The 26958-nt window shown below is 38.1% G+C and overlaps 3 protein-coding genes across 4 annotated transcripts; 2 read left to right on the top strand and 1 right to left on the bottom strand.

Annotated features, from left to right (window-relative positions):
- Positions 1–2137: 2137 nt before the first annotated feature.
- Positions 2138–9140, top strand: LOC121943121 (multidrug and toxin extrusion protein 1-like). Its single transcript, XM_042486539.2, has 17 exons — positions 2138–2374; positions 2739–2840; positions 3095–3163; positions 3247–3395; positions 4146–4188; positions 4307–4351; positions 4481–4578; positions 4662–4759; positions 4849–4962; positions 5665–5732; positions 6229–6337; positions 6692–6767; positions 6848–6917; positions 7006–7138; positions 7272–7369; positions 7915–8001; positions 8223–9140. Exons 1-17 carry the CDS (start codon positions 2213–2215, stop codon positions 8520–8522), a joined length of 1821 nt encoding a protein of 606 aa, XP_042342473.2. The 5' UTR covers positions 2138–2212; the 3' UTR covers positions 8523–9140.
- Positions 9141–10406: 1266 nt separating this feature from the next.
- Positions 10407–16420, top strand: LOC121943124 (multidrug and toxin extrusion protein 1-like). Of its 2 annotated transcripts, XM_042486542.2 has the most exons (17): positions 10407–10591; positions 10960–11061; positions 11303–11371; positions 11470–11618; positions 12915–12957; positions 13092–13136; positions 13296–13393; positions 13475–13572; positions 13674–13787; positions 13953–14020; positions 14232–14340; positions 14430–14505; positions 14618–14687; positions 14807–14939; positions 15044–15138; positions 15803–15910; positions 16069–16420. In XM_042486542.2, the coding sequence occupies exons 1-17, from the start codon at positions 10484–10486 to the stop codon at positions 16342–16344; spliced, it is 1761 nt and encodes a 586-aa protein (XP_042342476.2). In that variant the 5' UTR covers positions 10407–10483; the 3' UTR covers positions 16345–16420. The 2 variants fall into 2 exon arrangements, with proteins under 2 accessions (XP_042342476.2, XP_087935201.1); XM_088079075.1 differs by lacking the exon at positions 13092–13136.
- Positions 16366–24361, bottom strand: slc47a3 (solute carrier family 47 member 3). Its single transcript, XM_042486541.2, has 17 exons — positions 23990–24361; positions 22918–23019; positions 22763–22831; positions 22531–22679; positions 22364–22406; positions 21570–21614; positions 21181–21278; positions 20997–21094; positions 20560–20673; positions 20410–20477; positions 20184–20292; positions 18935–19010; positions 18532–18601; positions 18323–18455; positions 18075–18169; positions 17943–17985; positions 16366–16920 (listed from the first exon to the last, which is right to left on the bottom strand). The coding sequence occupies exons 1-17, from the start codon at positions 24122–24124 to the stop codon at positions 16709–16711; spliced, it is 1659 nt and encodes a 552-aa protein (XP_042342475.2). The 5' UTR covers positions 24125–24361; the 3' UTR covers positions 16366–16708.
- Positions 24362–26958: the final 2597 nt, after the last annotated feature.

Raw genomic sequence — 26958 nt, 5'->3', positions numbered from 1 at the left:
GATATGATTGATCTTATTCTCATTCTGCAGTGCAGTTGGTTTTGTTTGTCTGAGTCAAAGTTTTTCGATTTCATCAAGACTCTGGTCCCTGCCTAGCAAAACAGTTTTAATATTAAGAGTATAATAGTGCATGAGCTCCCCCTCATTTAATTTTGTGAGCATACAATTACATTTTATTGCACTTTATTGTCTCACATAATATTATCACAGCCTTATAGTGCATAACACCCTCATTTCAGAGTGTTATCTTTTTGCAAAACAAGGATGTGTTTCTTTGCCAAAAAACATTTAGAAATAGTCTAAACTGACATGCATGAGTACATGACCTGTACCATCCCCTCCAGGGTCATCTTCTGAGTAAAGTGTGAGAAACCCAGCATGATTTATTTTGAGGCTAGAATTTCTTTTAATATGTTTTGTGAGAGAACTTGTAACTTGCACATATAATACAAATATGTGAAATGTCAAACCATACCATAGATTTAAACATTTACACATGCCATTTTTACTATGAAACCCATTGCAACATCATCTTGCACAAAAATAAAATAAAGAATACCCCATTGATCCCTGGGGGAAATTGGGGGACACTACAGCTGCTCTTAGACATAAAGAAATAATAGGAAAAGAGAATAAGAAGTACGCCAAATAAGAAAGTGCCTTATGCTACAATATACAACACAATAAGAAAATACAATAGCAGATATATTGTGTGAGAAACTTAATATATAAGATGTGTAGAAATATCTGGGTTGTACTACAAGTGTGCAAAATATATACGCAAGAGTAAATAATATAAAAACTAAATATTAGATAAGAGAGTACTGTACAGTTAAAACATTACACATTCAAATTATATTCACATAGAGAAACGCAGAGGACTTCAAGTCAGTATTGCGTATTGCACAATTCTGCAGTTGAAACAGTATTGCATAGTTAAAAATATATATAATAAATAAATTATAGGTTATAGCTGCTGCTGAAAGGTTAAGTAAGTTCATGGGCCTGAGTCTATTGACTCAGTGTCTGACTCTCCAAATTGGGCAATGACTCAGTGTGAGTGTATATTAGCACTCTGTCTCTGTCTCTAAGTGCAACACTGCACACAAAGTGGTTATGATCTTTCTCGAGCGGAAGGCTTCCTCCTTAAGTCACATTTCCATAAGAGAAGCAATCAGAGTGACACACTTGGGGTTTATGGAAACTATTTTTTATGTTTGTGTATTAAACTTCTGCTCCCTCCAGTGGAAATAATGGATGCACCACACAAATCATCTCCTCCCTGTCTAGGAGGAAACCACAAAAAATTATCAGTTTGAGCTTAGTGCTGAAATCATATCTGGTCTGCAGTAAATAGCGATGTTTGAAACAGCCCTTCTGGAAAGTCTGACAATAAATCTTTAAAATCAACCAAAATCTGAGTGTGTCATCTTATTTCTACACACATTTACAACCCAGCTTTTGAAGCACCACGTCTTAAGTGCAAATATGTTTTCTATCAGTGAAACAGGAATCTTACTTGCACTAATCCATGCTATCAATCTGCTATAGATAACTATTTGAAAGGCTTTTCTGCTTGATAGTACCAGAGGGCTGCATCTCATTCCAGAGCACTAACTGGTTAACCTTTGCTGCTTGCCAGCAGGAAACTGAGCTGCATGACATGTTAATGTTTTATATTCCCAAACACTTTAATGAACATGTCTACCTAAATTGATGAAGACTGATTGCACTTCTACAAAAGAAAAGCTGTGCAGCCATTAATATGCAAGAGATGTTCATGAATAATTATGACTTCCCACCTTCTGTCTGTTCATATCTGGCAACACAGAGTTGGAACGAAGGCAGGTGGTGGATATTTAATATGCTTGTAACAATGGCATCTATTGGCTGAATAATCAGTCACTCAGTGAATGCACTGAAATACTAAATTAGATTTGGCATTTTAATTTCAAATTAAACTTTAAACGTCATTTATGTGCAGCTCTGGTAGAAAACATACACTTAGATAGTGACTCATAAAATGAACTATGTACTGTGTTTCCAACATGACGTAGATTTTTTTTTTTTTTTTCTTGGGTCATTTTTTCACAGTGTCTAACCTGCAGTGCAATTTGTTAGACTGACCTCGAGTAAAACAATAAGTAACCTTTTGGTTGTGAAATACTTTGCACAACCGTGGAGAATTGTGTCCCTGGAGAGATTTGAAAATATGACAGAGAGGACCAACGCTGCAGTGGAAAAACCTGCATCTGGTCCTGCAGACATGGAGGCGGCTAGTGACAGGCTTTTCTGCTGCAGGTGGGTGCGCCACAGGGTGCCCCTGGCCCACAGAGAGGAACTGTACCACATCCTGAGGATGACAGGGCCTCTGGTAAGGAATGGCTCTGTTTTCATACTACGCTCTGTCTGTAACGGAAAGCATGGGTTGAATCTGTCCTTTGTAATAAGCCTTTGTATACAACAGAAGATTAATGTGGGTGTTTTGTTTGAAATAGCAGAAGAAAAGTCACTTTATGTCTGAGACTTTGAAGCAGAAATCAGTCAACCCAAAGCAATGCTCCAGGCCAGGTTTCAAACTGTAGTTGCAACCTGACAAAGTGATGACAGTATGGTCGCTCATTTTCAAAGATGGTTGTTCTAATTAATTGCAATTTGTGTTTACTGTAATTTGCAATGTATCATCTGGGACCTTGTTGCTGTATCAACTGCATCATTGCTAATGTTTTTCTTTCCAGTTGCTCTCTCGAATCCTTCAATACCTGCTCCCATTCGTGGTTACAATGTTCTGTGGGCGTCTGGGAAATGAAGTGATGGCAGGCTATGGATTAGCTTCTGCTGTAAGTGGTCATCTTTATGCTCAAAGGACTTGTGGAGGCCAGTGTCAAGAAATGACATGTGGAAATGTAATTTTAAGGGAGAAGATGAAATATTACATCTATAAACTCACTGAGATAGCTTTTACAGTTGTCTCACAGTCTTGATTTAATCAATATGTAGTTCATTTACGGTTATGACTCATAAAGATATTGGTTACATCAGAGCCCTCAAGTGTACGTCAGACTCATTTAAGTATGTTTCACATTCATTTCAGGCCATTAATGTTAGCACTGCAGCAACGGGATGTGGTCTGGGACTGGCATGTGATACTTTGGTGTCTCAGGTTTGCTCTGTGCAATTTCACCCACTCCAACTGTTTATTAAATTGTTTATTTATTACTGTTTATTTAACATTGTGCTGTGCAGACATTTGGTGGTAAGAACCTGCTGCGGGTGGGAATGATCCTCCAGCGGGGAATCATCATCCTGCTGTTGTTCTGTCTGCCCTGCTGGGGTCTGCTCATTAATGCCCAGGCCATCCTGCTTTGCATGGGCCAGGACCCTGAGGTGGCAAGGTAACTAACAGCCCCAAACTTATAAGTAAAACTCAGAGAGTTTTACTTATAAGAGATATCAGAGTTGTGGACTTGTGTCACATGACTTGGACTTGAGTCAGAATCGAGTGACGGATTTGATGACTCGACTTAACAAAAACAAAAAAGACTTGAGCCTTTTGACTTGAAAATTCTTGATACCTTTACCCAAACGCAAAGATGAAAAAGTATTCTATTTAAAAAGTGTGCCAGGGATTTATTATTTCCCTTCATTTCCTGAATCAACTAACATTAACATTATTTATTCTAAGCAAGTCAACACTTCATTCCCCAAATTCACTTTCTTTGAACCAGCTGGAAGAAACTTGGAAAGCATGATACCAAAGATAGTTTTATTCACTTTATACAAAATCTATGGTGGTCAACCAAACTGCTATAAGCAAAGCTTGTTTGTCTTTAATTGTTGCAACTTCTATATTTCTTAGGCTGCTGTCTTGGCCAAGCTTCCCTTACAAAAGAGGTCATTGTATCTCATTGGGACCGACCTGGTTAAATACAGGCTAAAAAAAATAAAATTTTAAAATGCATGCAAGTCAAAAATGACCAACTCGTTCGCATCTAAAGTCATTACTTATCATCGTTGTATTAGTGGAAATTCACATCTACACATTATGCTCTAGGTATCCTCCTGCACACATCAAACACATTGAACTGTGTATATTACATTTGACAATAGTTTCCTTTGATCTAAATACAGCTCATTGATTTCAGAATAGCCCAGCTATATATGACAGCCTTCCTCCCAGCTGTACCAGTAAGTTGTTACATTTCTCTTACCTTTATGAGCCAATCCAATACATTTTCACTGATGTACAGAGAAATCACATTCTCTCTCTAATCTTTCTCTTAAATAATCAATTTTTGTCTTTCAGGCGATGTTTCTATATTATCTTCAGGTGTCCTATCTGCAGAACCAGGTGCACTAATGTCCTGTACATAGTTTTTTTAGTGCAGAGAATCACAACACGTTTGTTTTAATGAATGCAGTTGCTGACGGAAGAGGCATAAGTGGTACTCATCCCATCATCTGGTGTTTGTGTACTTAGGGTATAATACTGCCGCAATTGTACACTGCTGTCATGGCAAACATAGCCAATGTGATGACGAACTACATCTTCCTATACACACTGGATCTTGGTGTGAAGTAGGTGTACATGCACGTTGCAGGTTTTGAATCTGAATAAAGCTGTCATGCATGCTGACATCAACTGTGTGCATGTCTTACAGTGGATCTGCAGCAGCCAACACTCTGTCTCATATTTACATCTGTGCTTTTCTGTTTGCTTACATTTGGTGGAAGAAGCTCCATGTAACAACATGGGGAGGTGAGAGATTTAATAGTCACAGTGTCCCTGTGCTTTGGAGGCTCCATCTTTTCCCCTCCACATAAATACATTTCTCTCTCCCCCTGCAGGCTGGTCAGTAGATGCACTTCAGGAGTGGGGCTCCTACATGAAACTGGCCGTTCCCAGTACATTAATGACATGTTTTGAGTGGTGGATTTATGAGTTTGGGGGATTCTTTGCAGGTAACCCAAATATGTTCATACTTGCACTGAGCCTATTCTTATAGACTTATACACTGAGCAGTGAACTGTGTTGTCCAAGGTCCAGTGTGTAGGATTTGGGGGGATATATTGGCAGAAATTGAATACAACATGAGGTTTTTTTTCTTTAGTTTGTAATCACTTGAAAATAAAAATTGTTGTGTTTTTGTTACCCTAGAATGAGCTGTTATATCTACATAGGAAGTGGGTCCTTATCCATGACTTGCATGTTTCTAAAGTAAAACAATTATAACAATAACATCACACACAAGGGCACATAAGAGAAAAGCAGGGAACATTCAAATACAAATTCACCGTCAGCAAATAAAAGTGCACATAAAAGAACAGATGACATAGGAAACAGATAAAAAAAAATTAAGAAAAGGTGAGAGAATGCCAGACAGTAGCAGCGAGTCTTGAGAGCTGTTTTTTTTTTTACTTGAAACTGCTTTATTCAGTGATTTTCCCAGACCTGAACATTAAGCACTGAAGGAGTTTTACCCACGAGAAGTTTCAGCGAGAAGGTTGCTATTTACAATATCCACCACTAGATAGCACTAAATAACCCTAACTCTTACACACTGTTCCTTCAAGACCATCTTTAAGATCACTGATTTTATCAAACCAGCTAATGAGATATGTCTGAGTCATGACTGTTTGTTCTTCTTTTTCTCTGATGATCAGGAATGCTGAGTGAAGACGAGCTGGCAGCCCAACATGCTACAATAATGGTGGCATTCATCGTCTACATGGTAATTACAAGTCAGAACATCATATTCTTACTTTAAAAGTCTCCCTCAAACACGCATAGTTTTAGAAAAACAGAGACCACTGGTTGCTGGTGGAAAACAGGAACCAACAGGATAAACAGGAAGGAAATCCAGGCACTCCAAAGATGTGGAAAATGAGGAGGAATTACATTAAAATGCCTTTGCTGGTCTTTGTGAGGGCTTTAAAAACACTTTTTTTTTTTTAACTTTGGAGGTTTAAACATGTTGGCTTTTAATGATTTAGCCGCTACAGTAAAGGGATTTTCTGTGTAATTCCTCCCCCTTTTTCACATTATTCAGTGCCTGGGTTTCCTTCCTGTTTACACACAGATTTACATTAGTTAAGGAAAACTTCTACAGGTTAAAGTGGTTTAACTTTTGAGCACTCTTAGGAGAAAGCTCTTCTTTAAGTCAGTGGTCATATTGTCTGATTCTTTAATGTATTTTTCATATTTTTTCCAAATTTATGAATCCATAGTTCCCTCTTGGTGTTCAAGCTGCAGCGTGTGCCCGAGTGGGTAATGCTCTCGGTGCAGGAGACACTGCCACGGCGCTTCTTGCCACCAAGTTGTCCTTCGCTCTTGCAGGTCAGTTTTAAACATCCATCCGTTTTCTGTGACTGCTTATCTTTTGAGGGGTTGTGATGGGGCCTGAGCTGATCCCAGTTGACACTGGGGTAGAAGGGGGGTCCACTCCAGTCAACAGACTATCACAGGGCAGATTGATAACAGCATAATTTATGCTCACATTCACACCTACAGGCAATGTAGAGTCGCCAATTAACCTGCAGGTCTTTGGACTTTGGGAAGATGCTGGAGAAAACCCACACTGACACAGGGAGAATGTTTAAACTCCCAGTTATAAACATATTCTCTTGTTGTAGAATTAAATCAGCATTTGATGTTGATTTCTTCAACATTTTAACAGCTACTCTTTTTCAGTTAGCTTTGCAGTTGTTGAAGGTCTTGTGCTTGGCTCAACTAAAACAGTGATTGGCTTCATCTTCACCTCTGATGAGTGAGTCTCTGCAGCTGCATATTTTAACAACTATAAGCCTACGCTATTACGCAAAGACACATTCTTTATTATCATTTCAGGAAGATTATCAGTCTGGTCTCCCATCTGATGAATGCTTACTGCTTCCTTCAGTTCTTTGATGGTCTTGTGGTGAGTCTACCAGTCAGCAAAACTTTTGTGCAGCATAAAAAATTAAGTCATAAATATCAGATATATAATTTGTCTTTTTCCATCCTAGTGTGTGTGCACAGGCATTTTCTTGGGCACGGGTAAACAGAAGATACCAGCTGTGGCCAATTTCATAGGATACTACCTCATAGGACTTTCACTGTGCATTACTTTAATGTTTGTTGCAAAGCTGAGAGTTTTAGGTAATTGCATTATTATGTATTTTGTCACTTTCACAGGAATTTATCACAAATAAATGGTTGCAGAGAAAGAACGGGTTATGCTCAGTGAAGACTGCTGTGCCACTGACAGATTAACTTGTCTTTTTCTCCACAGGCTTTTGGCTGGGACTGCTCATTTCTGTCATTATACAGTCCACGTTCTACATGATCATCATCTTCTACAAACTCAACTGGAAGAAAATGACAGAGGAGGTACACTGCTGGCTAATTTAACAATCTGGATCATGTAGGGCATCAGCTGTTTACATATTATGACAGCATTTGTTTTAATTCTCCAACATCAGGTACTCTTTGGCGCCCCAGAAATTTTCCATTGGGATGGCCAGATGGAGCCACTTAAAAATGTCAGAGAGGCACGCAAAACTAGAAGACGTAACTGAGATTCAGGAATTTAAATTTGTTCTTGAAGTATATAGGCTAGTTTTATATACTTCAGTTATTAGGAAAAAGTCTTGAGTTTAGGGGCCTCTTGTGGATACCCACATTTTTATTTCGATATATCAGTTGAGAGTTCAAGGTTGAAAATGGCCATGCCTACCTAAGGAGCATTATTTAGCCTACTTCCTGACAGACAATGCCAACATGGCTGATATCAATGGGTGCCTTGGGTTGTCTAGTTTCACAGGATATCAATACCTTTGTGTTTGCTTAAAAAAGTGCACCACAGCCTCTTAAAGACTGCAGTGTTGGCCTGCCATTATATATATATATATTTATATATATATGCTTGTTTGCAGGCTGTGAAACGAGCTCAGAAAAAGACGCACATGACATTAATGAGCACAGCTGCCCTGTCAGATGTCCACACAGTGAGTAATAGCAACGTAAGTGACTTGTTATTTCTCACACTAACAACCTAAAGTTCTTTTCACAGCTAATTTCACAATGTCATTAGGGGACTTGTGTAGTTTGTTTTCTTTGTGATAATATTTTCTTTCAAACAATTCAATCCACAAAAGTAAATATCTTCCATATTTTTAATTTTACTTTGCTTTTTCTGATACAACTCAACAAAAAAAAATGATTTGATATTTTTTCCTTTAAGTCAGTGGATGGCTACACGTCTGTGAGCACAGAGTGTCATGATGGAAATGCAGAGACATGGGGTGGACATGTGGTCCAGCACGTGAAGGATGGTCGTCTCTCCACTACCCAGCTGATTGTCCGGCGAGGCCTCACCATGTTTGCGGCAGTTGCACTTCTGGCAGTGGGAGTATGTGTGTATTTTCTTGTGCCCTTGCCAGAGATCCTGCCATCAGAGACCAACTCTACTTTGGACTGGATCAATACAACATATACTCCTGATCAAATTTTCACCACTTTGCTGGATCCAATAGAGGGATAACCTTGAGATCCTTGATTGTAAAATTAAATTTTGTGCTCAGTGTCAAAAAAAACCAAAAAAAAACCAAAACAGATTCTCATGGACTCTCTGAGAGGCAGTGGCTCAAATACTGGCAGATTTCATGAAAATTGCTTAATTAAAAAGTTTATAAAATCTGCATTTGTGTCATGTCAACTTGTACTGGAGCTCTGCTTGATGAACGTTTTACTCAAGTGAGGAATGTTTTTATTGGCTCTTAACAACAAGTGTAGCTCTCAGTTTATAGCAAACTAAAGAATAGTGTTGAAATGTGAGAACTCTATCTTATTTGAATATTCTTGTCCTATCTTATTTGAATTTAAAAAAACATGTTATGTAGTTTTGTGGATGTTTAAACTGTGTAATGTTGTTTTGTTGCTTTGTTTGCTTTTAAGCTTTGAGATACTGTCTCATGTCTGCCTGACCTTCTGCCCCATTCACAGACTTGTCATTATCTGTCTAGCTCTTTTTGGATGTGTCTGCCTGTCAGACTGCATTCCTGATTTTGACCTTTGCCTGGTTTGTTATTCCGTTAGCTTATGTAACCCCGGCTTTGATAATAAATCACTGAAGTCTGTTTGGGTCAAAGGTCCCAGATCACCAAGAGCAATACTCAAGTTCATAAACAATAAGAGCAGGTTTACTGTATGTTAAAGGTTGCCTTGCCAGTTTTTGATATACATGTGATAAATATAAAAGTCCTGCCATTGTAATGCTACAGTGAAATACAGTAAAGATGAGGGGAAAATGCTAGTTAAGGGATGTGATATTTATTAAAGCCACATCAGGTCAGTTTCACCTCCTTATATGTAGTTCCCAATTGTAATTTAAAAGAGAGCATTGGCATTTTAGTAAGATCGGCAACCTCCGAGGCTGAAAGACCATTGTAAAAGTGCCAAAAACTGCAGTTCATTAAATGGCCACTTGAGCCTGGCTAATGAATCCCCAGACCCCCATGCGAAAATGCCTAAACTTAGAGCAGAAATAAACATGTTTACAGTACAAAAAAAAGGTTTTGTTTAATTTCAACATTCATGATAACTCTACATGGGCATATATTCTTTAATAACACACCTATTTACATTTTATTTCGGCCCAAAGTTCTGAATGTTTAAGGGCAGGGCTAGATGAGAGACACGCTGTCTGCGAGGTATTGTTACTGTGTATGAGTCAGATTCACTCCTCATTTCTGTACAGCGTCCCCCTTTTGTTCAAATATGGCCACTACTGGCTCCAAAAGTCAAATTAGTAATGGACTAGATGCCAACCTCCAAGCTTGAAAATAGCAGTCGACAAAAACAGTGGGTGATGTTACAGTAGCTACTTGTATTACTTATACAATCTATGAGTAAGACTCAGAGAAAAGCAAACCATATATAAAAAATGGCTGAGTTGACCCTTTATTCTTCTTTTTTATTCTACTACAATGTGTTAATGTTAAAGTGCAGCTTCCATTATTTCAGTGCGTAACAAATCCATCAATAAACAGTCGCAAAGTCAGTGTCTCCATTTGACAATATATTTTATGATTGTGATCCACTTTACTTTTGTCTTGACACTTTGAGCATTAAGTTTAATCAGTACATTAAATATATTCAATATGTATTATCTTTGGAGCGATGGAAAACCTGGATATTAGATCACTGACCAGAGCTAGGTAGTAGTTAATTGTGGTTTACATGTTTAGCCTCTTGAGATCAAAACATTCTTGCTTTTACATCATCCATCTTTGACTTTGTTGTGATTGCAGGTTTTTTTTTCTCTTGTTTTTCCACAATCTGCGTTGTCTCAGCTGGCTTTGGCTTTATTCCAGAGCAGCTGTAACCACATAACCACATTTAATCTTTTTTTTATCCTTTCAAACATCCTGGAGAGCAACTGAGACAAGCGCATGATAGAAAAGACAGTCAAAAGGACCTGCATTAGCTTTTTCTCCTACAGACATGGATGCATCCAGTGACAGGCTTTTCTGCTGCAGGTGGGTGCGCCACAGGGTGCCTTTGGCCCACAGAGAGGAACTGTACCACATCCTGAGGATGACAGGGCCTCTGGTAAGGACTGGTTCTGTTTTTATATCTTGCTCTGTTTGTCAGGGACTGTGTGGACTGAAGCTGTCCTTTGTAATACGCTTCTATACACAATAGAAGATTGATGCAGTTTTTCTTTGCCAGAGAAAAGAGATGTTGAGATATCAGGTAAACAGAATTTTGTGCCTGAGACTTGGAAGCAGAAGTCAATAGACCTAAAACAGTGTTAGGCAGGTTTCAACAGTGGCTTCAAGCTGTCAGAGTGATTATTGTTTGTCAAGAAGACACAGTCTGAGTGACATGATAAAATTACAAATGTGTTTACTGTAATACATCAAAGAATGAACTTGTAGCCGTATCAACTGTACCATTGTTAATGTTTGTCTTTCCAGTTGCTCTCTCGAATCCTCCATTACCTGCTCCCATTCGTGGTTACAATGTTCTGTGGGCGTCTGGGAAATGAAGTGATGGCAGGCTATGGTTTAGCTTCTGCTGTAAGTGGTCATCTTTATGCTCAAAGGACTTGTCGAGGCCAGTGTGACGAAATGACGTGGAAATGTAATTTCAAGAAAGACTAATATTATAAACTCAGATAGCTTTTTCAGTTGTCTCAAAATCCTTCTGATTTAATCAATATGTAGTTCATTTACTGTTATGAGTCAAAGAAGTATTGGTTACATCAGAGTCCTAAAGAGTATAACAGACCCAATAAAGTTTGTTTCACATTCATTTCAGGCCATTAATGTTACCACTGCAGCAACAGGATATGGTCTAGGACTGGCATGTGATACTCTGGTGTCTCAGGTGTGGAAAACCCTTTATGTTATGATGACACTGTAATTACGTATTATCTCCTTCTGATTGTTACCCCCCCATTCTAAAATGTGGATTATGTTGTGCAGACATTTGGAGGTAAGAACCTGTTGCGGGTGGGAGTGATCCTTCAGCGGGGAATCATCATCCTGTTGTTGTTCTGTCTGCCCTGCTGGGGTCTGCTCATTAACGCCCAGGCCATCCTGCTATGCATGGGCCAGGACCCTGAGGTGGCAAGGTAACAAACAGCCCAAACACATAGTGATATTATTACTGCTACTATGACTGATGTGGGCAAGTCTGACGGTGAATGGGTCAAACAAAAACAGAACTTTCACCCAGGAGACAGCTGTTTGTGTCCTATGTGAAACCATAGACTGCATATAAAGATGGACAACATGTCAGCTCCCCAGAAGTGTAACTTTTTTTGTCTCGATCGCCCCCTGGTGTCTGACTGCAGTATAGGTCTTAAAGCCTGACCCTCCATGTTAGTGAATGGTACACAGGTCAAACTAAAAGCTCAAAGTGTACGCCAAATAAATTTTTCCCAAAGATGTTTTCTGTCACTGAGGGTAGTTCTCATCACCTAAGGATGTTTACTTCAGAAAGACAGCATGCATGCAGCAAGCAGAAACTGACACATTACCTGAAATGTCCAAAACTGAACTTTGAGGCATACCTAAAACGTAATAGTTTGAAGCAAAAGGGCATTAACCAAATGGCTGTAATTGGCGAGTTGGAAGTGAGAACATGTTGCTTCAGCATACTAACTTTGTTAGGCATTTGGTTGTGAGTACAGATTGTTTATCAGAGCAAATGTAAACTCAGCTGCTGCTAATGCAGTGTCAGGCTATTCTCTTTGCGCTGTCCATACATATGCTCATGAAAAGCACTGCACCACAATTCTAATATAACCCACGTAATCATTATCCAGTCATTTATGAATAACCCACACAATCTGAAAAGCTACGATTGCATGACTAATGTGCTGATGAGAGTCAGGAAGGAAGTAGTTTAAAAACCAAAAGTCTGTGCTAAGACGCAGGTTGGGGTCAAACAACACAGGACTTTCCATCAGGAGACCACTGTTTGTCTCCCATGCGAAACCAAGTGAACTTTGAGTTATTTTAAGGTACTGTGCATTGTTGCCATGTTTATTTTTCTTAAATCTGACCTATGTAACTTTACGTTAAGTACATTATTTAATGTTGATTATGTGCCTTTTTTTCGTGGGCCAATAATTTATTAGATATCATACAAACTGTTGTGGGCGCTTTTCTTGTGCATTTTTGTTGTGAGGACATAAAACCAGAACAATGCACTAACAAGGCCTGAATGCTCAATATGCTTGCAAAGTTACGTAAAAAAAATGTTGTGGGTTCTTCACAAGCGAATTTATATAACTCATAGTCATTCTGTTCAGGTTTGATTTTTTTCTTTTATATTGATGAATGCATTGAATAGGAAATATGATCTTTAATTGAAAGTGCTTATTTGTCTTTAATTAGAACTCAATACTGTGTCTTGATTTCAGAATAGCCCAGCTGTATATTACAGGCTTCCTTCCTGCAGTACCAGTGAGTCATACCTTTTCTCTCACCTTTTAATGAAAACTCAACACATTTTTCTCATAATGTTTTCTTGTTTTTCTCCTCAATAAGCTGCTAAATTAATAAAAAAAACACCCTATTGAAATCATCTGTCTCTGTAGGCTATGTTTCTACAACATCTCCAGGTGTCTTACCTGCAGAACCAGGTGCATTGCTGTTGTAAACTTAAGTCCACTTCTCTGTGTTTGTCCCATTCTGCTTCATCTTATTCCAGTGAATACAAATATTGTCAGTCTTATTAGATGTAATTTCTAAATAGAAAGGAATACGTCAGTAATTATACTGCCCTGTGTTTGTGTACTTAGGGTATAATACTGCCGCAAATGTATGCTGCTGCCATGGCAAACATAGCCAGTGTGGTGACAAATTACATCTTCCTATACTGGCTTGATTTTGGTGTTAGGTCGGTATACTCACACACTTCAGAATCTGGTCAAACTTTCACACACAGACATATCAGTGTGTCTGTGTGCATGTCTTACAGTGGATCTGCCGCAGCCAACACTCTATCTCAGATTTACATCTGCGCTTTCCTGTTTGCTTACATTTGGTGGAAGAAGCTCCATGTAATAACATGGGGAGGTGAGAGAAAGCTATATTTTGTCTCTATTTGTGATGACCTTATGATCTGTGGAACACTTTGCACAGGCTCCTCAAAAATAAGTTTCTCTCTCCCCCTGCAGGCTGGTCAGTAGAATCACTGCAGGAGTGGGGCTCCTTCATGAAACTGGCTATACCCAGCACATTAATGAAGTGCTTTGAGTGGTGGGTTTATGAGTTTGGTGGATTCTTTGCAGGTAATCCAAGTATTAGAAAGTCTTCTAGATAGAGCAAACACTAAAACTGATGATAATATTATAAATGATAAAATATATAAATTATAAATCTTGTTTTAAACCAATCAGTTACCTGTATGAATGCTGAGTCATGGCTGTTTGCTCTTCTTTGTCTCTGATGATCAGGAATGCTGAGCGAAGACGAGCTGGCAGCCCAACATGCTGTAATAATGGTGGCATTCATCACCTACATGGTAATAACTATGAGAAAGCATCATATTTTTGCTTTAACAGTCTTTCCCGAACACCTCACAGATTTAGATTTGTTGAAAAGCAAATTTTACAAATTAAAGCTATGGTTGAGTCTTTCAACACTCGGGAGAAAGCTCTTTTTTATATCAGTGTCAGTACCTTCTTATTCCTTTATGTATTTTTTCATACTTTTATGAACTTATGCATCTATAGTTCCCTCTTGGTATTCAAGCTGCAGCGTGTGCCCGAGTGGGTAACGCTCTTGGTGCAGGAGACACTGCCAGGGCGCTTCTCACCACCAAGATGTCATTTGTTCTTGCAGGTCAGTAATAAACATGTCTGTTGTTATATTTAATAAATCAGCATTTGATGTTTGATTTAATCATCATTTTCACAGTTCCTCTTTTCTAGGAAGCTTTGCGCTTGTTGAAGGTCTTTTGCTGGGTTTGACTAAAACAGTAATTGGCTTCCTCTTCACCTCTGATGAGTGAGTCTCTGCAGCTGCACTCACATTTCATAACTATAATGCTCTATGTTTTGTAAGTGCTACTGCTGCATGCAAAAATTGACCTAGAAAAATACACAAAACCTTGTTTCAGGAAGATCATAGGTCTGGTCTCACATCTGATGAATGCGTACTGTTTCCTTCAGTTCTTTGATGCTCTTGTGGTGAGTCCAACAGTTTTTCTTGTTCGCAAAGCAGATGTTTAAGTGTCTGAAAGTTGGCATATGGTGGCCAGTGGAGTGATAATCCATAATAATAAGAGATTTGTCTCTTTGCATCCTAGTGTGTGTGCACAGGGATCTTCTTAGGAACAGGCAAACAAAAGATACCAGCTGTGGCCAATTTCATTGGATACTACTGCATAGGACTGTCACTGAGCATTACTTTAATGTTTGTTGCAAAACTGCGAGTTTTTGGTAATTATACAAAAGGATTTTTCATGTTTCATTTCCGAACACTATTTTTTTTCAAATGACTCTTGCTGTGTACTTAACTAATTAATCTGTCTTCTTCTCTATAGGTTTTTGGCTAGGACTGCTTGTTTGTGTCATTGTACAATCAACCTTCTACATCATTGTCATCTCCAAGTTGAATTGGGAGAGAATGACAGAGGAGGTATGCTGAGCAGTGGCTCAGAATTCAGAATTTACTGAGACAGGTTTTGCTGATTATTTCTTGCATGTAAGAATATGAACAACCTGAAATTGGTTAATATGTCCTCCTAGTGTAAGCCTTGAGGTAATCATGAAAAAGGCCTCATATTTTGTGTGCACATTTATGACTTTGTGGTTGAGCATGTCTTGTGGTTACAGTGATTTACAATTATTGAAAAAACCCTTTTTTTTTTTTACTATTTTTTACTGTCATTGATTTCTGATTCCTCACATCTCTTAACAGGCCAGTAGGGGCCAAACATTTTCTGGCTAACAACAAAACCCTGACAGTCTGTTGCAGGCCACATTCTGTCATTTGTCATGGTTAAAAAACTGCCATCCCTATTTTTCGTCATCCGTAATGCCATTTTCATGGTAAGGCAGTCAGCAGGGACAGTTTCACTGGCCATAGCATTTCAGAAGTGGAGTGTTTTGCTGGCTTGATTTTGTAGGCTTGCAGAATTTTTTTTATTCTTTTTTTTCCTTGATATTTGTACTTTTACCAAAAGGAAGTAAGCAAGCTTTGCAGTTGAATTCATCTGCTTGAATTACAAAACTGCTTAGAGTGGCCTAAAAGAGATCTGGTAAGTGTACTTTTATAGTTTTTTGTTTTTATTTGTTTGCAGGCTGTAAACCGAGCGGGAAAAAACACTCCCAAGACATTAACAAGATCAGCTGCTCTGTCAGATACTGCGGGTAATGCCACTGCTGACCAGACAGCGAGTAATGGAGATGTAAGTGGCCTGCTAAACTTAATATTAGCAACAATTGACAATCAATTCACAATAATACATATCTATAAGGTTCATGTTATCTTTAGACTGAGTCTGACGCTGCTTGCTTTTGTTACAACTCAACAAAAAGAAATGATGTGTAATGTCTTTTTCCCAAGTCAGTGGATGGCCACATGTCTGTGAGCATAGAGTGCAATGATGGGAACACAGAGACACAGGGTGGACATATGGTCCAGCATGTGAAGGCTGGTCGTCTCTCTACTACCCAGCTGATCCTCCGACGAGGTCTCACAATGTTTGCAGCAGTTGCGCTTCTGGCAGTGGGAGTAAGCGTGCACTTCATCGTGCCCTTGCCAGATACCCTGCCGTCAAAAGCAAACTTTACTTTGGACTGGATTAACACGACATATACCACTGTGCTGGTCCCAAAATGAAGAGTCAGTCTGACCATGAGAGACAAAGACAACAGCAATGCTTCTGTTGATTGTATTAAATGCAAAGATTGTCAAACTGTCTTCAGCTTGACCCATTTTTTACAGAATGTGGTGCCAAACACTTGCAGATTCACTGAAAAAATCTTATGAAATCATGTTTGAGGGTAATATTTTGCTTGTGGAGATTAATTCATTGATCATACACCATTTCCCTTTCTGTTCTGTCAGCTGTCTGCTCATCTGCACATGTGCCTTTCTTCTGCATGTCCTGCCTCTGCATCTTACAATACGCAAACATCTGCATCATGTTGCGCACTGGTGGCTATAGAGATACTTCACTGAATACAGTAGACTTTGGCCAAGGTCATGTAACTAAGTTAGTGATTAGTAGGTTCATAATGATTCCAACAGCCAGGATGAACAGCATGATGGCCAGAGTCAGGCCCCGACGCAGAACCAGCGCCCTGTGAGAGAGCTCCCCCTCTACTGTTCTTTCTGCTGGTTCTGCCTCTGTGTCAACCAGGTCCAGGGTGTCTATTGGGCGCTCTGGGCTCCTGGGATCATCAGGTTCGGGACCTGGACATAAAAAAATGTGACTGTAACATTTTCACTAAGATATATCTATCTGTTACCTTGAAAATACAAGATTCTATCTGACAACTCTGTTATACATTAGTTATTCGCTGAAACTATTCTCATTCATACTTTATGTAGGTTTATTTTTTAGTTTTATGCATTAATACAGAGACTAAGTGAAACCTGAACTTAGCTTTCTAATTACAGTGAGATGGCTTATTCTAATGCATCTTAGCCAGAATGAATGTTAATATTAGTGATTAGTGACTGATTATAAATTCAGTTTCCAGCCAGCTGTAAATGAACTGTATTGATCTAATTAGGGCAATGAATTGACAGAAAATAATGTTCCAACTATTTTGATGATTGATTAATAGTTTCAGTCATCTATCAAGCACAAATGGAAAGTTATGTTATGTTACATCACATTATGTTACATTATGGAGTGTTACTGTCATTAGCAATTTGCAGGTAATGAACTTTGAGCATTTTCACTGTTTTGAAGCAATTTTGTAGTTTAAAAGCAGGGTAACCCACATGAATCAAGGCACACACCAAAAGACAAAAGGCGTAGTGTGCGTCTTCTCTTGTTTTTAATGTAAGGTGTTAATAAAAGTGTCAACCCAAGCATCCTGATGTGCCTTGGAAATTTAATTTCCTTGATATATGTGTTTATATCATCATGTGGTGTATGGCTGTGTTTCTTGTCCTTACCACACAGAGAGCAGTCGAGCACACCTGTGCTCAATCTGCTCGTCAGGAGCAGGCAGCTTAAAAGAACTGAAAAGGCACACTGATAGTGCCAGTGTGTCAAATGGCAGTAGAGAGGCTGTGTGTGTTGATATAGGGGTTCTTGACATGAAAAGGGTTAGGAACCTCTGCCATATACTACCTTTAGACTATGTTTCTCATGGTCTAAACTGGCTTCCAAGGAAGAGTTTATCATTTTTCCCTGCTGAACAGAATAAATGATGTTTTCTCTATCAGTATAAATGCTTAAGTTGCTACACAATGTTTCTTACTTGTGTCTGTGGAGCCCCCACACACTCCCGCTCTGATCTGAGCCTGAAAGAGAAACAACGTGTGAACATTTAATTATAAAGAAGTAGCCTTAGGCCATTTAAAAATGGAAAGATTAAGCTCTGAAGACTAACCTCAACTGTAGCTTTCTTCCAGTTCATTCTTACCAGGTAGGTTATCAGAACTGAGCACTGCAGAAACACACAGGAAAACAAGCCTATCCAAAGACCTGAGGGAAACAAAGAGACATCTTTAGCTTTAAGAATAGCATAGATGTTGACATCATGGTGGATCTCTGACTCTGAAAAAAAAAGGCACCAGGGACAAAACAGAAAATTAAGTTAGGCAGCAATGTGGCTTAAAAACATGCTGTAAATCTTACCCTTGATTCCTAATTTGGCTGCAAACATCAACGACACTCCAATGGGAAAACCAACACCATAATATCCCAAAATATTGCAAACAGCCCCAATCTTCTGTTTACCTGCTCCTCTTATAATGCCTCCTGAAGCAGCCTAGTCATGTGAAAAGAAAAAAGGGGTGGTTAAATTTGACAAAAATCAAATTGTTTGGACATAATTTCATACTTACAGATGTTGCATCTAGGAGGATGAATGGAGCATATAAAGATATCACATCTGCAACCCTTTCCCTGATTTGTCTGAAAAAAAGAGACTTACAAGTTAAGAGATGAAACTTTGTCATGTAATTTGTGTATTATATTTGAGCACTGAGACACATTATATTATCCTCGAAGATAAATTGCCGTGAGTCACGGTGATGCTGTGACTACCATTCCCTGCAAGTTAATATTTAAAAGAATATACAAGCAAAGTTCACTGCTTTCTGTACAGGCAATAAATGACGTCATGGTGAAAGGTCATTTAAGCAGTGGCTAGCTCTCTTCACACTGACTGAAGGTTAATATAACACTCTGTGTTGTTTTACAAAGGTAATGAATACAGTTGTGGTTACATGATAAAGACATACTTACTCATCATAAGAAAAGACATAAGAGATGTGGTCTTTTAGGCCCCCAATGACAGCTGACAGACATATGGAGACTGACACTGTGGTAAAAAGTAACAGGCTTAATTTTCCACCAATTGCATGCTTTAAAATGGTGCTGTATTAGTTTCTTTTCTGTAAGCACACTGATTTATATTCACACAATGGTAAAAGCACATGCAAGAACTTTTCAGGCATGTACTTTGAGCTACACTGATTTCTTGAGTGAAATTAAGATTAATTCTAATGGTATCTTAACTTCAAATACAGGTTATTTTGATAACATATAAACATAAAGCTTAGAAATTGTGTTCAAAAGAGCTATTCATGTTTTTGCATCAGCCACTGCAGTTAGCAGCCCCGTCCACGATGAGAGCACCTGTAAAACAGTGATTTTTTGCGTGTGTACTTTTGTCAAGACTAATGCCTGAATTCTTCAGTCATGGCCCAAAAACATTTTTGTGAGGTCACAGGGACCTCGAACTGTGTGAGAGGTCAAGTTCAAGTGGATGTTTGTGCCAAATTTGGGGAAATTCCCACAAGGTGCTCTTGAGATATCATTTTCACAAGAATGAGATGGATGCAAGGTCACAGTGACCATTGACCGCCAAAACTGATTCAATTTATTGTTGAGTTCAACTGACCGTGTATGCCAAATTTGAAAAGAGAAATCCCTCACAGTGTTCTAGAGGCATTGTTCACAAGGATGAGACAGAAAAGGTCACAGTAAACCTTGACCTTTGACCTATGTCCACATAAATCTTATCAGTTCATCATTAAGTTCAAGTGAATGTTTGTGCCAAATTTATGATATCTCATTCAGGAGGATGAGATGTGCAGAAGTACATGCCGTCGAACAGACAGACGTACAAATGGATGTACAACCTGAAAACACAATGCCTCTGGCCACGGCTACCGCTGGCACAGGGGAATAAAAAGGCATGCACACATTAGCAGGTGCACGGCTAGCAGCCCGTCTCCAAAATGCCTAACAGTGTTGAAGAAACATTGATTTGTAGAGTGAAACCGCTTTCAGAGTTTTCACTGGTTTGAATTACCAGGTTTATTTATTTTGGGGAGGAAGAGACTACGTGAATAATTTGGCACTAAATATAAACATAAACATGAATTCTACTCAAGACAAGTTTCAGTTGGTTGCAATCTGCAATCCTCAATGTTAGCCAACACTAAATCATCCTAAATCTCACAGACTGGGCCTTTAAGAGCATACTGACCTGCACAGAACATTGTCAATTTAGCAGACAGCTTAGCCTGCTCTGTATTTCCAGCACCCAAGGAGTTTCCAACTCTTACATTGCCTGCTATACTGAAACCCATGGGGAACTAATAAAAAAAAAATAAAATATATATATATATATTAACATGCTGCACATACAAATATGTGATTCATTTCACAAGATAATTTGATGAATATTCACTATATGATAGAAGTAAATTTACCATGTATGCAACATTTGCCAGTTCGTACACAACTGCTTGAGCTCCAAGCTCCACTTCACTAATTAGACCTGTCAAAGACAAACAGTGCTTAGATTTTAGACCATCTTCACAAAAATGCTTTTAAAGCCACGCAGTGGCCTGTGACATTACCTGCCAGAAAACCTCCAATCTCGTACGTCCACCACTCTACGCACATCATGACCATGCTGGGGATGGCCAGGCGGATGTATGAGTCCCACTCTTGCAGACACTCTTTCGACCAGCCTGTGTGGTCAAATATTTAGTTAATAAATCATTTGTCGACTAGCATGTGCAAAAATAAGGTAATATTAGGTCAGCGTCTTTATTTCAACAATCAAATGTGTACCAACGCTAAGGAGCTCTGCTGGGAACGTACTATAATCAAGTCAGATGGGTGTCCATTGGCAGGCTTACGATGATTTGATATCTACTATGAAATTCTTACATTTCTTGAATGACTAGTATTCTGTCTCTGAAGATGGATGTTTAGCTTCTTGAAACACCTCAAATATATAAGTCTGATTATATGCAGGATCAGTATCCTCTGATGCAAATGTGGCACTCACCTCCCCAGGTGGCCTTATGAAGGCCTTTCCACATGATATATGCATAGAGAACTGTAGCCATGCAGAACTGAGAAATGGTGTTGGCAACAGCAGAACCTCTGTAAAGAGTATTTCATTGCATGGTATTGGTTATGTGATGCAGGCAATAATGGTGTTACTGAATGACTGAATAGGTAATACTTACTCTACTCCCAGATGTAATACATAAAGGAAGATGTAGTTGAAGAGAGCGTTAAGAAGATTGACCACAATGCCTGTGAGTACCTGTGGCCATATGATTCCCTTAAAAAAAAAAACAGCCGCACATTATTTTTTTATTTATTTTGAAACAGGCCAAGTGAAAACCTAAAGATAACTACAGGGGATATCTCAGGCTTTTCTGCCAATATGTCATCACCAAATATAAACAGACAGACACAGTTTAGCAATTATTACATACCTCTGTACCTGATACTGTAACTAAATTTATAGAAATCTGACACAAGCTATATAATGTTTCTTTCATTTAAAAAACCTGTCTTGTCCTTATTTCAGCTCATCAGTTACTTGATGTGGAATAGTAATGGACCTTACCTGGTTTTGCAGATATCTTGTTTCTAATGAATACATGAACGCAGCCTGAGTAGAAAAGGAGAAAGAAACAAAAAACAGACAAGAATTACCGCCCCACAGATGCACTTCACAATCATGTCTGTAAAAACATGAATGTTTCAATCCCATCTTCCAGCACAAAAGCTCTATACGATCAGCAGTTTTAAACCAGGGATCTTTTGGAAATATGATACTTAATTATTTTATCTTATTGGAAATTAGTGTGATATCTAGGGATAACTGACTTCTGAATTCTTGAGTAATGGTCACTTTGTGAGGTCACAGTGACTTGAAGTGAAATTTTGTGCCAAATTAGAAGGAATTTCTTCTCAAGGCATTCTTGAGATATACCTTCACAAGAATGAGACAGATGCAAGGTCACTCTGGCTTTGACCTATGACCACCAAAATCTCATCAGGTTATTGTTGAGTCCATGTGGATGTTTGTGCCAAATTTGAAGAAATTCCCTCAAGGCATTTTTGAGATATCGTGCCCACAAAAATAAGACAGACAATCGTCATATGGACACGTACACATACGAACATATGGACAAACGAAAACTTAATGCCTCTAGCCATGGCTGGCAGGGTGGCATAACAATCCCTGAATTTCACAATAGATATCAATATATCATATTTCAGAGCTGCTTATTCTTAATAAATGAATAACACCTCATCCCAGCATGCACTTGGACAAGTGTAGCAATTGAACAACAAACAAAAAACAGCAGGGCATTTATTGTTTCAGGAAGATGTCATGATGAGGGAAATACTCACAGGTAGTGCTGGCATAAAGATATTCACATACACTTGAGCTAACCTAAAGAGAAATTTCCCATTAATATCAACAAGAAACATGTTTTGAAATATAATCATATATCAAAATGAAAAGTAAAAACACAAACTAAAGCAGACAAATATATGTGAATTTTGACACAGTTTACCTGGCCACCTCTGGTTTCTGTCTGACAGCCAACAGAAGGACCTCTGTGTTAACGAGAATCGCCCAACATGGGAAACATGCCAGTAACAAAATGAGGATCGCCCGCTGCAGAATGACCCCAACTCTCAGCAAGTTACGGCTCCCAAACGTCTACAACCAGATAGAATTTTGTTATTTTCTCAACAATTCTCAAATCGGATGTACAACAGTGTATGACAAGCTGAAACGCACACCTGAGAAATCAGAGTATCACATGCTGAGGCCAAACCCGATCCAATAGATATACCTGTTACATTAATCACCTGGAGATACAAAGCAAACATTGATTAGGTTCTGTTGCTTCATTGGTTTAGCTTTCACAGTGAAAGCATTTCTCCTCTGTACTTACTGCGATGGCTAAAGTCACCCCCGCCAGCTCTGTCCTCCCCAGATGGCCACAGAAAACAGTACTGACAAAACTGACTGCAAAACTCATGAGCTGGGCCATAAACTGATGAGAAAAACCACAGTAAATAAAAAGCATCAGGGGGAAAAATAAAAATTGATAACTTTATGTATGCATGTAAGTAAATGGAATTAGTATCTTGGAAGCCCATTTATGACAGTGTTATGGAAAAAGACATTCTACAAGTTGTTATAATGAGAATATTTCTCAAAAATAATGATGCACTTGCATCATAACAATGACTTTGTATGTCAAAATAATCGAAAACTTCTTTAAAATAATGCCTTACTTATCTCATAATAATATCTTTGTATGTAAAATAATAGCCTTGTGTGTCAAAATTATATAAACGTCCTCAAAATAATGACTAAGTATCTCAAAATAATAAAGTTTTTTTTTTAAATAAAGGGGTCTCAAAATCACGAGGAATGATATCAAGTGGTTATTTTGAGAGTTTGTCATATTTTTGAGAGAGTTTCATATCATCTAGAAAATGTAACTCTTTATTTTGAAAGAAGGAACTCATTTTTTGAGAAAGTTACTATTTACATGTACATATTAATTTTTTATTTTGAGAAAGTTAGTTATTATTTTGAGATGCAAAGTCGTTAGTTTGAAAAAGTTACTCATTATTTTGAGATATTTGCTCAATATTTTGATAAAATTTCTTGTTATTTTGAAATACTTATCATTATTTGAGAAAGTTACTCATTATTATTAGATACTAACTCATTATTTTAAGTCACTCGTTATTCTGAGATTGTAACTCATTATTTTGAGAAATTCACTTATTAATCCGATGTTGGCTACTAACTAATTTCATTAGTAGCAATGACTTAGAGGATTTTTAAAAATTAAAAAGGCAGAACTGGACTTCCATATCTCAACCTGACCTGTACATTAAATGCTCCAACTTCCATCAACAGTTTATTAAAATTAGTTTAAACAGTTTTTATTTAGATTAATATTCAGATTAACATGACACTGATAACACATTTAAATACATGCTACTCACCACAGGTCCGGCCAGTTTAGATAGCTCTATTATTTCTGTCTTGAACCCAACAGGGGCCAACATGCGGATCCGCTGTATTATAAAACTTTCCCTCCATGAAGACAGAGGAGATGAGCTGTGCGTGCTGCTCTCCATGTTTCAGTAGGTGCAGTTACCGATCTCTTCACCGCTGTATACAGCTGTTCAAGCTCCTTCAGTCAGCCAAGGATCTCTGTCAGTGTTTAAATGATGTAAGCTGCTGTAAACTCCGCTTTCATATGAGGCACGTGGAGTCTGTCATTTCCTGTGAGTCAGCTGGCGGTCACATTTCAGCGGGGATTTTGGTCTAAAATGCGTGATTTTTCGACCATTCAAACTCTAAACTCAAACCTGACGACATATTTATTAACTTTCAGTTTCGATCGAGTATCTTTGTTTGCTACGGTAGGGGCAAAATCATATGTTTTTTCTGTCTATTTTAATTTTAACACGTGTCTATAGAAATCTATACAATTCATCTCACACAGTGAAAAAACTGGATTCTTCAGTCATTCAATCACGTTAGTAATGATTTTGTAGTAAGTGCTGCATTATACCAGCAGATGGAGCCATTTCCTCAATAAAACGTGCAAACTGATCAGATTGAAGTTATTTACAAAGTTGTGTCAATGTATTTCAAGGTCTTTATATCAGCATGTGACATCAAAAATTAAATAACATGAATAATTAGGCACTAAATCTCTATACTGAAAACGTGGTTTGTCTCCACACAAACATGTTTTTTTTAAATCTCTCAATGTCCTTGATTTCTCTACTAAATTATTAGTAGTTTTTGGAAAATTAATAGATTCACAAGGCACTAGTACTTAATGATTTATATACCTTTTGTTAATGATTTACAAGTATAATCATGAGTCACCAACATTAATAGAGTCATTAACAAAAAGGCCCATTAAATGACTCTTAAGTAATTAACTGAAATTGAATTTATTTAATAATTAAATGTATTTTTTTAAGTTATTTTCTTTAATTAAAGTCATATTAAATTACTTGTTGTTGAACTTAATCTACCCTTAAATTAAGAAAAGATTGTTTTAAGTTCCTCCTTCCTTGAGCTGCTTAATTATATTAGCAAACAAAAATTACGAGGTTGTTTAAGGTGGTCTACTAATTCTAAAATGCCATTGAAAACACAATTTTCTGAATTAAGGAGGGTTTAGAATTAGGCTTATTAAGAGGAGGTCAGTTGTCAGAAAAGCATCTGCCAAATGAATAAATGCAAACTTAAATGGTATTTTGAATCTTTTAAATATTATTTTCGAGTTTATTAGATCTCTCCTAAGAGGACAGGTTCAAGTTCAAATCTTTAATCACAAAATTTCTCAGGTAAATTAAGAAAATAAAGTGCATTGAAGGTGACTAGTTTCACACAGGTGCAATCCCAACAGCAAATACTGTAACTTTATGATGATGCCATGCGGTGGCTGGACTCAGCTGTTGGTTATTTTGGCCATCACTGTGTGAAAACAACAACAAAAATCTCTGTCACGACAGGCTGTCAGAGGGAAAAACTGCAGTTTGTTTGTTACATGTGAGAATCTCAGCATCAGGTGATTCTGTCCTGTAGGTCTGAAGGGAGGACATCACATCAAGGCACTTTGGAATGAAGGCGCACGCTCTTTGGTCACCAAAAAGTGCTTTATTTTGACATGCAGCAGAAAAACAGAAACAGGAAACTTGGAATCAGCTGACTGTAAATGTCAATTTAAGACTCAATTGAGCGGGCAGTTTCATCAAAACAGTCTATTGAGAAACTTCAGAGAGAGCGACACAATAGTAGGGTTGCACTGCGTTAGCCTCTTATTACACGCAAAAATGCCCTTTTTGGGATTGAAGTGGTGCAAAGAACACATGAACTGTGGTCAAATGGTCCTATGAGGTCATCCTTCACACTGTTTTTGAGCATGTGTGTGGTATACACCAAACAAGTGCATAAAATGAGAATGTTCCATAAGGTGAAGGGTGCATTTTCTGGCACTGAAGAAACAGTAAACCAGTAAATATGAAGGGTCTCTGTATTATGTAAGGACTACAGCTGTCCTACATGACAGTGCCACCAATCCACAGAGATCTTGACTTGTCCATGAATGATTAAATAAGCATGAAAATTATGGCCGCCTTAACCTGCAATGGGGCCTATTAAGGGGCTGTGTCCACCAAAGCGTTTTTTTTCCCAGTTCAAAATGCCAGGTGCTTCACAGGAAATGTCCAGCTGGGAGTGCTATGGCGTGCTTTGGAGGCACAGTGTTTTATCAGATGTTTTTGTTGTGTCAGCTTGCTTTTGAATATCTGCAGAAGTAAATTTGGCATCCCTGCTCTGGGTGAAGGTAAGGCTGAAACTCATGGGGAGAGATGTGGGTTCATTGAAGGAAACATACATTAATATACTGCATATATTAGAAAATGTCTCCTCCATTGTAATTGTTGCTCAGCACTTGTACATGTAAGATGTGGCAGTTGGTCTTTGTGGCATTTTTCCAGTGTCTCCTCCATTGTGATTGAATGTCTGGGTAAAAAAAAGGCAGTAACAAGCACAGTATTTTACCCAAAATGGAACATTTCTCAACTCTCAACAATCAGAAAAAAACACCAAATGTCTGACATGAAGGGCTTTGTCACGCTGTAAGCGTTTGTAGTGTAGAATCTGAAGAGAATTTTAAAAATACACTGGTCTCAAGAAAAAAAAACAAAAAACTAAGGTGGATAAAGCTCCATATGTAATCCGGTATAATAATTTGATTTAACACAAATTAGTTCAGAAATGTGCACAATGTAAGCACAGTATCAAGTGAAATAACGGTGATATATATATATGTATATATATGTATATATATATATATATATATATATATAGAGAGAGAGAGAGAGAGAGAGAGAGAGAGAGAGAGAAAGAAGAAGAATACAAATTAATTATTCCAAAGTTAAAATAT

Source organism: Plectropomus leopardus, chromosome 6 (assembly GCF_026936395.1).
Source record: "Plectropomus leopardus strain MGB_pleo_1.0 chromosome 6, ASM2693639v1, whole genome shotgun sequence".
Taxonomy (NCBI): Eukaryota; Metazoa; Chordata; class Actinopteri; order Perciformes; family Serranidae; genus Plectropomus; species Plectropomus leopardus.
The sequence above is the reverse complement of the archived record's forward strand: the minus strand, read 5'-3'. Positions and strand labels throughout refer to the sequence as shown.

What these genes read in the sequence shown, in the direction of transcription:
- LOC121943121 (XM_042486539.2), top strand. Translation starts at nt 2,213, where the DNA reads ATGACAGAGAGGACCAACGCTGCAGTGGAAAAACCTGCATCTGGTCCT. An exon ending in CAGGACCCTGAGGTGGCAAG is followed by an intron (nt 3,396 to 4,145) that starts GTAACTAACAGC and finishes CATTGATTTCAG; the next exon opens with AATAGCCCAGCTATATATGA. An exon ending in CCTTCCTCCCAGCTGTACCA is followed by an intron (nt 4,189 to 4,306) that starts GTAAGTTGTTAC and finishes TTTGTCTTTCAG; the next exon opens with GCGATGTTTCTATATTATCT.
- slc47a3 (XM_042486541.2), bottom strand. Translation starts at nt 24,124, where the DNA reads ATGGAGAGCAGCACGCACAGCTCATCTCCTCTGTCTTCATGGAGGGAA. An exon ending in CAGAAACCAGAGGTGGCCAG is followed by an intron (nt 22,407 to 22,530) that starts GTAAACTGTGTC and finishes ATTTCTCTTTAG; the next exon opens with GTTAGCTCAAGTGTATGTGA. An exon ending in TCATAAGGCCACCTGGGGAG is followed by an intron (nt 20,674 to 20,996) that starts GTGAGTGCCACA and finishes TTGACCACACAG; the next exon opens with GCTGGTCGAAAGAGTGTCTG.
- LOC121943124 (XM_042486542.2), top strand. Translation starts at nt 10,484, where the DNA reads ATGGATGCATCCAGTGACAGGCTTTTCTGCTGCAGGTGGGTGCGCCAC. An exon ending in GCTTCCTTCCTGCAGTACCA is followed by an intron (nt 12,958 to 13,091) that starts GTGAGTCATACC and finishes CTGTCTCTGTAG; the next exon opens with GCTATGTTTCTACAACATCT. An exon ending in TGTCTTACCTGCAGAACCAG is followed by an intron (nt 13,137 to 13,295) that starts GTGCATTGCTGT and finishes TTGTGTACTTAG; the next exon opens with GGTATAATACTGCCGCAAAT.